Genomic DNA, 13,843 nt, shown 5'->3' with positions numbered 1-13,843 from the left:
GGTTTCTCTGTATAGTCCTAGCTGTCTTGGAAGTCACTCTGTAGATCAAGCTGGCCTCAAGGCGCAGAGATCCACTTGCCTCTGCTTCCTGCATGCACCACCATAGCCTGGCTTGTTATTTCTTTATGGGCCAATGAACGAGATAACTCAGCAGGCAAAGGAGCTTGCTGCCCACCTGATCATCTGAGGTCAATTCCTGGAACCCATATGGTAGAAGAAAAGATATGACTCTCAAAAGTTGGCTTCTGTCCTTCACATGCGGGTCGTGGCACAAGCACAGAGCACCCAGTGCTTTGTATTTTCTTTCTCCCTTTCTCCCTCCCATTCTCTCTGTCCCTCTCACAAACATTAAATCAATAAAGAATTAAAATTCTTTTATCCCTGTTGTTTCTCTCTTGTAGTAATATTTTTTCCTCCACCTTTTCTTGAGTTTTCTCAAACCAGCTGTTTTTAAACCAGTAGTCTAAAAATCTGCACACGCCCACCTACCGGGGTTACTTTCTTGTGCTTTACTTTCACAATAGTTGAGACTCTGGTTTCCTGACAGCTCTCTTGATGTTGGTTTGTGACATCGTCTAATGTCACCTGAGCATTGACGCTTAGGCTTTTATTCCAGTCTTTGTATTTTGTTTTCACTTGGGCCTTTCCTTAGAGAAACTCTTGAGAGCTTTCCCCACCTCCTCTGCAGTTGCTTTTGCCATTTCAGCCTTAGAGGACCAGTTCCGGCATTCACCGTTGGTGTGTTGTCACAGTTTTCCCACTAGAGGGCAGTCTAAGCTCATGCTTAGCCTAATCCACATGGTCTGTAGTTCATTCAGCTTGAACCAAGTTATAACCTAAAAACAGTGATCAACTCCCAAACCTAGCTGTAGATCTGGGCTTCACTCAGAGCAACTTGCTCACAGAGACCAGCCTCAGGCCTGTGCTCACTCATGTTTCAAAGCTGTCTCACGCTATGAACTTTAGACAGTGCTGGAGTAGCCCCATGGCTGGTGATGCTATGTGCTGTGAATAGATGAAATAGACTTATGGCCTAAGACAACTAGAATCAGATGAAGGTGATGCTGGCCCAGACACAAGCCTAATAGACCGGGGACTTATGTCTGTGTTGGCACCAAGGTAGGTCCACAGACTCTCTTATTAGCACAGGCCTGGGAGTGGAAGCTTTTAAAACTTTCTGAGCGTCATGCTTGGCACTGGGTTCCAAGGCCTAGTCCTGGAGTCATTAATGTATCCCATCATCAGAAAATGGGCTGCACTAGGCTGGGTTAAGATTGGCATGGTGTTGGGTGCTGGGGAAGGTAGTTTTAATGCCGGTTGAGTCGGACTTACATTCCCCAGCTTAAAAAGCCAGTGCAGTCTCAGACTGAGGCTTATGCCACAGCCAGAAGGGATGCAGGCCAAAGCACGAGTCTTTCCTACTGGGGCTCCAGATAGTGGCTAGTGGGACTGATGTACGACTAGAGGCTCTTTCCTTGAGGATTTGCTTGGGCATGGCTGTGCCGCCTCAAGTCTGAGGTCAGAGATGGTGCTTTGGCCCCCAACACTGATGCTAACCTGGGTCACAACTGGGTCTCACAACCATAAGGACCTATGCAATCTTGGGACATCTCAGACCAATTCCAAGGCAGGCAGTGGGGAAGGCCAAGATTTGAGTCTGCCCCTCTGGAGTACGGGTGTGTTTCAGATGATGGAGTCATTAGTTGGTGAGGTCTAGCCCAGTTATGGGTCCTATGATTTTCACTTGGTGCTAGAAATCATTTTTGAGGCTTAGTGCTAAGCTTGAAGTCAGAGTTCTGGGCTAGCTTTCATGCTGGGCCAGCAGGCTGAGACTGCTTCAGCTTGCCTGAGGCTGGAGAGCAGTGGATTGAGGTAATTCTTGCTCCCTGAGAGTTGACCTAGGGCAGGGTCAGGAGCTGTTTCTCTTACATTTGGTTTCACTTTGCTAAGACTAATACAGGGTTTCAGGTCTAATGTAATTTCCTTCCCTTTTCCAGGTTAGGCTATCTTTGTCGCCAGCACTTGGAAGTGTCTCCTTCCTGTCTTGTTCAGTGTGCTTCTTTTTGTTGTACTTTGACCAGGCACTGAGACATCTCACCCAAGTTGTTAGTTTTTGTGAAGGTAGTGTGGTGCGTGGCACCTTTTCCAACTACTGTATGGGTGAAGCAGTTATCACTGGAGAATTTCTCCTCACCACTGTCCTGCCACATTGCTATTTGCTCTTAAAAACTGGTTATATTTAATAAGAAGAAATAGTGTTGTTTATACTGAAATTCTGTGGTTCTTTTTGGAAGTAAAATGTATAGCATTGCATAACACAGTGTTGTCTCAGGGGTCAGTTCATTTTGTTGGCATTTATAACTTTCCTGTTTGTCTGTGCATGCATGCTCATTTATGTTCAGGTAGGTATGAGAGGTCAGAGGTCAAGCCCATGTGTCTTCCTCCATTACTCTCCACCTGGGTGTGTTTCTCTCTCTCTCTCTCTCTCTCTCTCTCTCTCTCTCTCTCTCTCTCTCTCTCTCTCTCTCTCTCTCTTTCTCTCTCTCTCTCTCCCCAACTATGGCATGCTGATTTGGCTAGACTGGATGGCCAAGGTGCCCCAGGATCTTTCTGTCCCTGCCCCCTAGCCCCCAATAAGGAGATATAGGGTATGTACCACTAGCCACACCCTGCATTTTAAGTAGGAATTGTGATTTCAATTCAGATCCTCATGCTGATGCTGCAAGCATTGTGCCTACTGAGCCATCTCCCCAGCTCTTCCTCTGTGTTATTTGTGAGGAAATTGCAGAATCCATGTTTATTGTGTCTCATATCTCCCCTTGGCCTCTGTCTTTGGTTTCCCCTTTAATTCCGTAATTATGATACTTTATTCTCGAAGGTAGCAACAGAATCTCCTTTCATAACCTGGGAGCCCTGGACAAAACACTGGGTGTGTAGTATATGCTAATGTATACACATTAAATGCTAATGAATGAAACTGGAATAGGGAAGATCAGTGGGTTCCTTTGGCCCTTGCTTGGTAGAATATCCTGGTTGAGAAAATAATGTTTACCCTTCTTCAGGATCTATAATTATTAGCTTGTAAAATTTTTTATAAAGTCTTGTAGCATAAAGGAAAAAACGTGTTTTACAAGCCTGTGTGCTTGTTGGTTTTCATCAACTTGACACAAACCTAGACATATCTGGAAAGAAAATACCTACATCAGAATGGCTTACAGGGAAGTCTGTGAGATGTTGTCTTGATAAATGATTGATGTGGGAGGCCCAGCCCACTGTGGATAGTGTCACCCCCTTCTGCCCCCCAAGTTGCTTAAGAAAGCATGCTGAGCAAGCCACAGGGAGTGAGCCGGTAAGCAGCACTCCTTGGTCTGACCATCAGTTACTGCCTACTCTCTTTGATTTCCTGCCATGGCTTCCCTCAGTGATGGCCTGTGATTGAGATGTATAAGCTAAATAAACCTTTTCCTCCCCAAGTTCCATTAGGTCATGCTGCCTTTCATAGCAGTAGATAACAAAACTATCCTATCTTTTCCAAAGTGTATTCAGTGATGGATTTTTTCCCCACAATGCCTGTTAAATCTGCAGTGGTTACAGGGTCTACAGAGATATGTTTGGACCTATGCTAGTGCAGAAGTGAAAACGTCGTGGGCCCTATTCTTTCTACTTTAAGGGTCACAGCTGATGTTCAGAATAGATGATAAGCAACCAGAGAAAATCATAGTGAATTTACTTAATTCAAGTGCTTCAGTTTGAGGACATAGGGATCCAGGGAAAACAAATCACTCCTGTACTTAGTTAGGTATGGGGAAGATGAATGGTCCCGGGCTGAAGGTGGATGCCCAGCAAGGCTGGATGTATAGATCCTTCTTGGACTGCCTATAGCATTCATTCCTCCCAGGCGTGGGGCAGAGAGGACCCCTTCTGCATGTGGGTCTTGTGATCTACTGCCCAATAAGGTAGAACAGAATTTTCATGGCCAGCTCCTATGCAGAAAGTCAGGGGAAAATTAGAGTTGCACTGTAAGCTTTATAAATTGCTTCAGGGAAAGGAGTTTATGAGCCACCTCAGAGAGGAGGAATTCTGATTTCTGTGACTCACCATGGCAAGAGTGAGGGGAGACAAAGAGGAGGGTCACAAGGAAATCTTTGCTCTCTGTGTCTGTCATTTCAAAGCATTCTCCATGCCAGCGTAAGGTTGGGTGATCATTTGCCAAGTTGCAACACTATAATAGAGTTTTACAAGCTTCCTGTATTAAGAATTATATCTAGAAGACTCCTCTGGCGATAATGAATATTCTTCGTGGTGTCATCAGCTCCCAGGTTGACCGTTTAATGAAAGGCGAAACTCATGAATCTTGGCTACAGTTGCCTTCCTTACCTTCCTTTGTGACTTCAGTCTCCCACACTCCTCTTCTTTAAGTTTCAGTGACAACTAGATAGAACCTGGCATGTCTCAAAAGCTCTTTTTTTTTTAACTCAAATCTGTATTCATAGCCTACTCACTAGTCCTAAGCTGTACATATTTACTGATTCAGGTGCCTCCCCTCCCCCACCCTCCCCAAGTATCCACCCTTGATGGGACCCCCTCACCCTCCTCACTCCTTTGTTTTATCTACTAGGCAGACACATATTCCAAGAGGCACAGTGTTAGGTCATGCAGTACTGGAGCATTCTCTACAGTCAGGTAAATATTTTGAAGGATAGGATTTCAGTACTTACAGGATAGCCCAACACTTGTGAGACAATTACAGAGCTTGAGCTAAAGCCCCAAAGAAAATTGAAAAATAATAGAAGAATAGAAAGGAAAAAGTGTGATCTGTCAAGAAAATAAACAGAAAATAGGTTTCAAGACACAGGCGGATGCTGAATTTTAAGAGACTGCACAACCAACAACCATTTGAGACCAACAAACAGTAGCGTCTTCAAAAGAACAATTTCAACGGGGGAAACCAAACCAAACAAAGAACCCAGAGTGGTTAATGGAACCCAGTCACCTTGTGAGGAACTGCGGAGAGCCAGAGTCAATCCCAGCATTCAGTGTCTGTGAACTTCTTGGTATTGTCGTCTGTCACCTGCCCCTCTGGTACATAACTGACCTGCCTCCTCTGGTGTTTCCAGTCTGGTTCTTTCTTCTGTCTTCTCATCATACACAGCACAGTTAATCACTACTACACAAGAATGGCTTTTATGTGCTGGGTTCCTTTTCCTCTTAGGGACTTTATCTCTGTTCCTGACTTCACTTGTCATGTTGTCCCATGGAGTTCACAAATACATGAGTTACTTGTGCTCGAGGCGATAGTCATGTCTAAAATGAGAGCAGTGTGCTTGGGGTTGGAGCACTTCATAGGCTCATCATTCTTTTCATTATTAGCATCTGATGTTCTATCAACGAAAATAAACCTTTAACTAGACATCTCAAATAAACTTGATTTTACTTCATTTCTCCATGTCAAAGTGAGGCATTCCTGTAGACATAGGTTTCTGAAATGTTTATCACACATGATTGCTAGTTTGGAATGTGGAGTAGTTTCGCCTGTATGTGGGCCTGTATCCAGTGTGCATGCCTAGTGATGGAAGAAGCTAGAAGACAACACCAGATGCCCTGCAACAGTTGTGAGCCACCATGTGGGTGCTAGGATTTGAGCCCAGAGACTCCAGAAGAGCAGCCAGTGTTCTTAATTGCTGAGCCCTCTCTGAAACCTCTGGAATGTGAGACTTTTTATTTTGGATGGAAGAAGAATTAATACAGAGAGACAGCCTAGTGACTCATTGGGGGTTGGGAGGTGACTGCAAGCTTTAAGCAAGTGGAGTGTAAATTCTCCAGCATGCTGGGCACACATTTGACATGAGGTATGCAGCCTTCGGTTGGTGAGCACGTCACTGGATACTGTCAGGATTCTTCCCGAGCGGTGACACCACTGAAGGAGGAATCACAGAGGGAATATTTTTGGCAGCAGCTGCTGCTCGCATATTAACCATGTGAAGTATTCCATATTACATATCTTGTAATATGTAGAAATGTATTCTTTTGGAGAAAAGGGTTTAGGCTTCAATATCAGTTATTTTGTTTTTGTATTAATGAAACATACAAGGGGGTAGATGGAGTGATCTCACCTCTCAAAATGCACTTGGAACTGGATATGGAAGATGTGGCTTTTCTACTGTCTCTGTGGCATTAAATTTGCAAAAACAACTATTGTGATATCTAAGTTTCTTCAAAGTCAGTGGTACAATAGTTCAGACCACTGCTGTCCAGGGACATTATGGTTAAAAGCCACATTTGTAGTTTGACTTTTTCTAGAAGGCATTTTTAAGAGGAAAATTGAAAAGTAGGGGGCAAATTGTACTTCGTATTTCCTTTACATTTTATATAAAACATCCCAGCATGCAAAGTGTAACTTACTGTGAACTATTTCACACGCTACTTGCACTGTCTTTGAAGTCTGACTGATACTGTAGGTATGCAGCCATCCAGTTTGGATCTGCCATTCAGTGGCCAGTGGCTTTGTCTCTAGGTAACACAGTGGGGTCTCTTTGCACCTGGCCTTCCCACGTCAGAAGCACATAGGTGTAGGGTGTCAGGTGATGTGGCTCCTTCATAGATTGTTATGCTTAGAATAATAGAATTTTTAGAAATATCACTCTTTGGCAACATTGTACAGATGTGTCTTTTTTTCTTGGTTATACCACACTGCCAAACATCCAGTGTCGCTTACTCTGCTCACAAGTGGAAGAGCACATGGACTCAGACACTTCTGCCACAGGCACCCCTACTATGGCTCCTTGTGGAATAAACTGTGACCTCTGCCCGCCTGGGTCCTGACTTGGAGAAACTAGGTGGGACCATCCAGCTCATCTTGAGCGATTCTAGTGTCTTGTTAAAAGTCTTCAATTAGATTGACAGTTGCCATTCGTTTCACATTTCTTGTTCAATTTGGCTTTCCTAGATTCAGAGCAGTAGATGGCCCATATTCCTGAATGGATAGGAGTGCAGGGCAGAAATTATTCAAAAAAAGACAAGTTAGGCAAGACCACGGCAGGGCCTTGTTGGCCATGTGAAACCCTTTCTTCCCTTGATTTCTGCCCCCCCCCCCCCGTGGTTTACCCTCCCATGAGAGAGCACATGCTGTGTCCTCAGCATGGATTCACCAGTAGTGGGGAGCAGATAGATATCCAAAATCTACACTTTACTTTGCCTTTTTTTAGTTTTTTTTTTAATCTTGTTTACTGATAATCACATCTCTTCAGCTTGTGTAGTAAGTTATAAAATTAAAATTATATCGTAAATTAAAATTAAGGATATAAAGCTTTAAAAGGAAAATGGTAGTTTGTTCCTTGGCATCTGTGGGTGGCTTGTTTCAAGACTCCTCCTAGCTACCGACCTGGCTGAGGCACAGTCCTTGATATAAAGCGATGTAACATTTCTGTGGGGACCACCACAAACCATCTTCAGACAGGGCTCCTTACGCTATGGAAATGGCTTCATTTATAGAGAATGGTGACCAGAAGAAAACGTGCACCTGCAGTGTCGAAGTGAATGTTTTCTTGGACACTTTAGTCCAAGCAATGACTTAAGTCATTGATACAGAGGGCCAGAGATGACTGTACCTGTCAGAGCCCACTGCTGCGCCTTGCTTTTCTTTGAGAGTAGAGGGATGTGGCTGTCATTCTTCCATCGTGGTGGCCTCAATTCTCTTCAGCCTGTTCTGTTTGAGGAAAATGCCAATTCACTGTCATCCACACTCCTTAGCCCTATCCAATGTCAAGTGCATTGTGGAAGGCAAATGTTACTTGGTGTCCTTCTGTGACAGCTAGAGCTGAGCGCAGGCAGGTGGTGGCAGCATTGGCCAGCTGCTGCTGCTGCTGTGCCTGCTCAGGCAAGAGGCAAAGCAGGAGGACTCAATTCTCAAGCTGTCATTCCTGCTGGTCCTAATGAAAGAAGGGCAGAATGAAAGCTGGGAATGTTTTGGCTCAATCAGGATAACTTTCTTCACCGGTGTATGTTGGGGAGGGAATAATTGGAAGGGGGCTAGTGGGCTGGCACAGGTAATTTGGGGGAACATTAAAGCCTGATGAAACAGAAAACCTAGTTGAGAGCCTGTAATCTGGGATTGTGGCAAGAGCAGGCTTGTGATAACAGCCTGGGAGGTCGAGCCCTCCACCCCACTACAGCTCTGGGGCCTGAAGGTCTTTTACATATTTTTGTTCTGCTTTCATAAGGACAAAAATATAGGATGTTACTTATGATCCCCATTTCTCCCACTACGGCAGCATGTCTCTCTCTCTCTCTCTCTCTCTCTCTCTCTCTCTTTCTCTCTCTCTAGTTAGATATTTTCTTCATTTACATTTCAAACGTTCTCCCCTTTCCTGGTTTCCCCTCTGAACCCCACCCCTCTTCCCTTTTCCCTCCTCCCTCCCCCCTCCCCCTGCTCACCAACTCATCCTCTTCTGTTTCCTGGCCCTGGCATTCCCCTACACTGGGGCATAGAACCTTCACAGGACCAAGGGCCTCTCCTCTCATTGGTGACCAACTAGGCCATCCTCTGCTACATAGGCAGCTGGAGCCATCAGTCCCACCATGTGTGCTCTTTGGAAATTCTTAGGCAAATGGATGGGCCCGTCTCTTCTTGATGGCCTCTTTCAGTTGCAGGAAAGTTTGGCTGCTGGTATTATTTACGGTTTGTAGACGACAGATTTCTTGGTGTGGAGACAGGCAAGAGTGTGGCTGATTTCCAGGTTTAAGGCTCATCTTTCTTAAGCAGAGCAGTGGGAAAAGATGGCATTTTGATTTTAGGGAATGACCTTCACTGTCGAAGTAAGGGGGCAGGGAGGAAAAATACAGTGGGGTGTCACAGTTAGTGGTAGTTTTCGTTTCTTACTTGTCAGGTGCGTGCAAAGCAAGGTCTGCATGTCAATAGAGAAAATGGTGCGGACACTCAGGTGCCATTACTCTCCACTTTGCAGAAGAGGAAGGGAAGGAATGTGCTTAGTGACTGGTCCACTCACTCCAGTACCCATGGGAGCTTGGTTCCAAGTCCAGTGTCTCCTTCTGGGTCCTGGGCCCTCTGCACCCCCACCCCCCCATGGTGCTGCATTTTGGGCAGCTGGGTGTTGAGTAGTGATGACGAACCTGTTGGAGGAAAAACTATTTGGGACTGCTCCAAGAGTAGACACTAATTCAACTCAGTCAAAGGACTGTCTGTGAAACAGTGGGTGCCCACGAGAACATCAAAGCAATGAAAGTGTTTTAAAAGTCATAAGATGTCATTCATTGGTGATAATAGCAATGACATACAAGATGGCCTGCTCATAGTCAAATAGTCAAACTATTTGATATGAGAACTAAGGAGATTGAAATCCCTTTGCGCGCGCACACACAGACACACACACGCACCTATGCATGCACAGGCACAAACAGGTACATCAATGCACATAGGACTCACACATCCAGTTTGCATGTAAAGAAAGCTTTGTGTGAAAGTCTGAAGATACATACTTTGTCCTTGAAGAGGAGGGTACAGAATCCTCCAAGTCCCCAAGGCTCTGTGTAGAGCTGAGTTTCAATGACGCTCATCCCTTGGGAACTTCTCTTTTAGAAAGCAAGATAGCAGCTAAGCCTAAGAAGGTTTGATTGGCAGCTGTCATACTCATCACAGGAAGTCACAGGACTCCTTTCATGGTGGCTAATCCCCTTGCTTTTCCATCCCTTTTGGTGTGAGCCTTCAAGTGATTTAGAGTTTTCCTTTGTAGGCTCATGTTCAGAGGCGGTTGTTTGATTTTCGCTTTCTATCTGTTTCATTTCCTTACAGAGTATTTTAAGACTTATCAGACTAGAACTGGGTCTGCCGTAGGGGGTGAAAGCTTCCGTCCTAGAAAGACGTCCAGGGTTAGTGGGAGATTGGCCTAACTGTTTACCAGACAGAGGCTCTCTCAGGTTCTTTCTGGACATTCCAAGTTACAGTCCCAGGGCCGTGGCCTCAGGCAGTGGTCATCTGTACTCTGTCCCCACCATCTTTCCCCCTGCCCAGAGAGCACTGGTACACTACAGCCACTTACCAGCAGGGGATACTTCCATCCCTCATTATTAGACAGACAGCAAACTGGATTCCTCCACTGCTCCAGGCCTTTCCCTCACCTTATAGGCCCTGTGTTTTGTTGGTGGGCAAGGAGATGTCTTTCTCACCTCTTTCCTCTGGCACTGCTGTGCTTACAGTAAGATCAGATATTGTAAGGGTAAACCAACAACACTCCTTCTAAGGAAAGAGACATATAGACAAATTAAAATAAGAACAATCACTTAAATCTAGAAAAAGAGAGAGGATGAGTGGCCTTCTCTCAGAGAAGTTTGGGGGGGGGGAAGCATCTATTCCTCTCTGGATGGGATGTTGAATTAGACAACTGAGTTGTACTGCGTGTCTGCAGATCTGGTTTCTCTCAGTGCTGTCTGTGTCTCCCTTTAGCATTCCAAATGCCTGTGACCTTTCTATGACCTTCCACATGCTTCCTATGGTTTCCCAGTACTTTCAGCTTTCCCTGTGCCTAGCTGTGTTTCAGCACTGAAACAGTGTCCAGCACAGCCGTGAGAACTGACTTAGCACCTGGACCACTTGACTGGTACTGTGTTGTTGGGCCCAAACCAGGGCCACATAGGGCCCAACATCGTGTGAGCAAGAAGAACTAAAGAAATCCAGGTTGCCATCTAAGGATGGTCCAGGAATGGCTTTAACACTTATAAAGATCTGTGTTTGTAGTGTATCACATGTAGTGCATCTTGGAGCTTCCTCTACATCCAGAGATGTCAAAAATCACATATTGCTGCCTTTCAGATAGTCAGGCCATTTCCAGTACCAGGTTTGGTCTTATTGATTTAGTTAGTTGTGGTGTTAGGAATTAAGCCTAGCTAGGTCTTAGGGCATGCCAACAGGACATTTCTCACTAAGCTAATCCTATTCACCTCTTCATTTTGTTTTGTCCTGAAGTAGGGTCTCACAAATTGCCTAGGTTAGCCTCATTCACCATCCCCCTCCATCAGCTTCCTAAGAAGGTTGGACCTGTGGGCCTGTGCTGGCAGGCCTCGCTATGCTCACCTCTTTATGAAAACTTATCTCTCTGTGGCTCTGCAAAGGCTGGCCTCACTAACTGGTTCATTACGAACAGCAGTTCTCATGTATAAATGATGCGACAACTAATGCCTCTCGATCGTTCAACTCTCTTACAAAGTGGAAACTAAAATTAAACTATTTTACGGAGTCTCTTTATGTTGACATATAGTAACGGCCTCATCTTGACATGTTTGAAGTTTGATAATGTGATGTTGCTCAGGGATAGCATGGAGACTGTAATCAGCGTATCACCTTCTGTTAGCATGAACTCTGAGGGCAGCCATTTTGTCTTATCCAGCATAGCCCAGCTCATTAATCTCGTTATTTCAGCGGCTCCGCTGTCGTGCATGTAGTTGGTAGTGCTCATTAAATGCACTGCTAGCATGTTGTTAAAAAAAAGACACGACATTCATACAAGTAGAGACTAAAACATGCCACTGTTTTGCTGAGCTCTAGAATGGAATACTAAGATGATAAAGCTCATCTGTCAGAGAAGAGTAGGCCAAGAATTCTGTGGCTTATAGCAGGATTTTTTTTTTTTTCTAAATTTAAGGTAAAGTTGATATGCGTTGGGAACTGAAGCAATCACCTTTAACATAATCTCTTGTTGACATTTGTCATTTGTACTTCCACCATGTAAGATGAAGCTGAAAAGTATTAGGAAGACCCATGGAACGTGGGTCTGTGTGACATCATAAAGATTTATAGGTTTCTTTTTGCTACGTTTAGTTTAGGAGCTGTTTGTTTAAATTATAATATGGCTATATTTAAAGCATTATTTTTCCTCTAGGACAAAGATTAAGTGAGGCACATGATTCTAGTGTGCAAGTCTGTACTTTCTGTCTAGATTTATATTAGACATCAATCCCATGCATAGTCATGTCTTCATAGTGAATCATGAAAGAGATTTTAGGGACAATTAGGAAAACACTACAAATTTCCAAAATGATGCTGTGAAGGGGGGGTTACGTAATGAGTGCCTGTATCAGCCATAGACCAGGCTACAGTCTTTATATGCATTGCGGTTTAAGCTGTATATGGCCCTGTGAAGTGGGTCTTATTATCTCATTTTGAAAAAATCAGATAAATTAGTCTTCCGTAAAGTTATGCAGTTTAATCAAGGTCCTGCAGCCTGTATGAGCTGCGTGGGAATTTAGGCTGATTCTGAGTTTTATATTCTCTCTGGTACTCTGTTCTCTTACCCCATCTAAATGACCTTAAGTTTTCCTACATTTTAAAGTGTATTTCTAGATAAACATGCAGATGGGTCCCAATTTGCTTACATAATAAAGCAGGCATAAAGTAGTCTTTTTCTTATTTTAGGGGTTGACCATTTTGAAAGCACTTGAAGTAAGCAGGCTTTCTATTGTCTGACCACTGTATGAAACATGTGTTTTGAGCATTCTGACCTTTCCAGCCTCCTCAAGTTCCTTCCTGGTGACTTATTGTCTTTCTCTTCTCTCTTCTGGCCCCCCAATATGTCTGTAGGTGGGCTGGATCCTCTCCATCCTGGACGAGCTGCAGCTGAGCCCACAGCCTCCGGTGGGGGTGCTTCCACTGGGGACTGGGAATGACCTGGCTCGGACGCTCAACTGGGGCGGGGTAAGAACATGGAGGAGCAAACCAGATCCGCAGATGCACTCTGTGTTCATTGCTAGAAGCAATAAGCTGCTGCTGTCAGAGGGACAAGTTAGAAGTGGGACTCAAACGGCCTGTTTCTTTATCACTTCTTCAGTTTAGACTTAAGAATCATCTAGGGAGGAGGGGCTGACTGTGAGGGAAACATTTCGTTAATAAACAGATAGGGTGAGTGTTGAGGTATCCACCAGGGCACGGCCGGTGGGTCAGCCTCAAGTGGTCATGAGAAACAATCCTGCGAATCTGCATTCACCCTGACCCTTAGCCCTGGCCATAATGGTAAATATGCTTTAGATTTCAGACCTATCCTTTGAGACAGTTACTACTTCTTTTGAACATGGAGGTTTTCTGATGATCCTTATTGTAGCTTTGATGAGACTGGTATCTTGATTGTCCTTCTCATTGGGTACCATTCTCTGGAAGGTGTGATGGGAAGCCCCATCTGTTGCTAACTGGCCATTTCATGTATACATTTATCTTTTACTACAGTAAAAGAAGCCACAAGACCCTAACCTGCCAGCCCAGGAGCTATTGGCATTAAAAGCCGATGGAGGCAGTAATTTCTATTCAGTGGTGAGGTCCCCTGTAAATAGCTCAAGGCCCAGTTAATGACCCCACATTCACACTCAACCAGGAAATTCCAATGAAGCTCAGTGGACCATTAAAAAGAAAATGTGGGAGCTGGAGAGGGCTAGTTGAGAGGAGGCAGGGGTCAGAGGGCATGAAAACAGGTAACAGAGTAATAGGGGTGAATATGGTCAAAATACGGTATATTGGTGTACGAAATTGTGGGAGAATAAATTCAAATATTCTTAAAAAATAATAAATGTCCATTGCTAACCTCCTAAACCCCTCTTGTTAGGTTATTGCTTGGCATCTGTTTCGTATGACAAGGATCTTCATGGTCACTTCATCTGACAGATCCATAACAGAAACCGATTTGGCCCTTAGCTGAGTTTTAAACCTATCAGTGTTTTGTTATTCTTACATTTTGCCTTACCTTTTTTTTTTTTTCTTTTTAAGTGGTATAAAAATAAATGTACTTCCCAAGTCCAGTATTTGAGTACCTTGAATAATCATGCTGTCACCAACAGCCCCGGGCAG

The 13,843-nt window shown here is 44.4% G+C and overlaps 1 protein-coding gene across 6 annotated transcripts in view; it reads left to right on the top strand.

The window, feature by feature from the left end:
- Positions 1-13,843, top strand: part of Dgki (diacylglycerol kinase iota) — a 456,269-nt gene that overhangs the window by 255,418 nt on the left and 187,008 nt on the right. For all 6 annotated transcript variants that reach the window (XM_031381541.1, XM_031381543.1, XM_031381545.1 and 3 more), the window contains exon 13: positions 12,590-12,703. In XM_031381541.1, the coding sequence (XP_031237401.1) occupies positions 12,590-12,703 (114 nt within the window). The remainder of the gene's footprint in view (positions 1-12,589; positions 12,704-13,843) is intronic.

Source organism: Mastomys coucha, unplaced genomic scaffold (genome assembly GCF_008632895.1).
Source record: "Mastomys coucha isolate ucsf_1 unplaced genomic scaffold, UCSF_Mcou_1 pScaffold20, whole genome shotgun sequence".
Taxonomy (NCBI): domain Eukaryota; kingdom Metazoa; phylum Chordata; class Mammalia; order Rodentia; family Muridae; genus Mastomys; species Mastomys coucha.
This window is presented reverse-complemented; position numbering and strand designations above follow the sequence as displayed.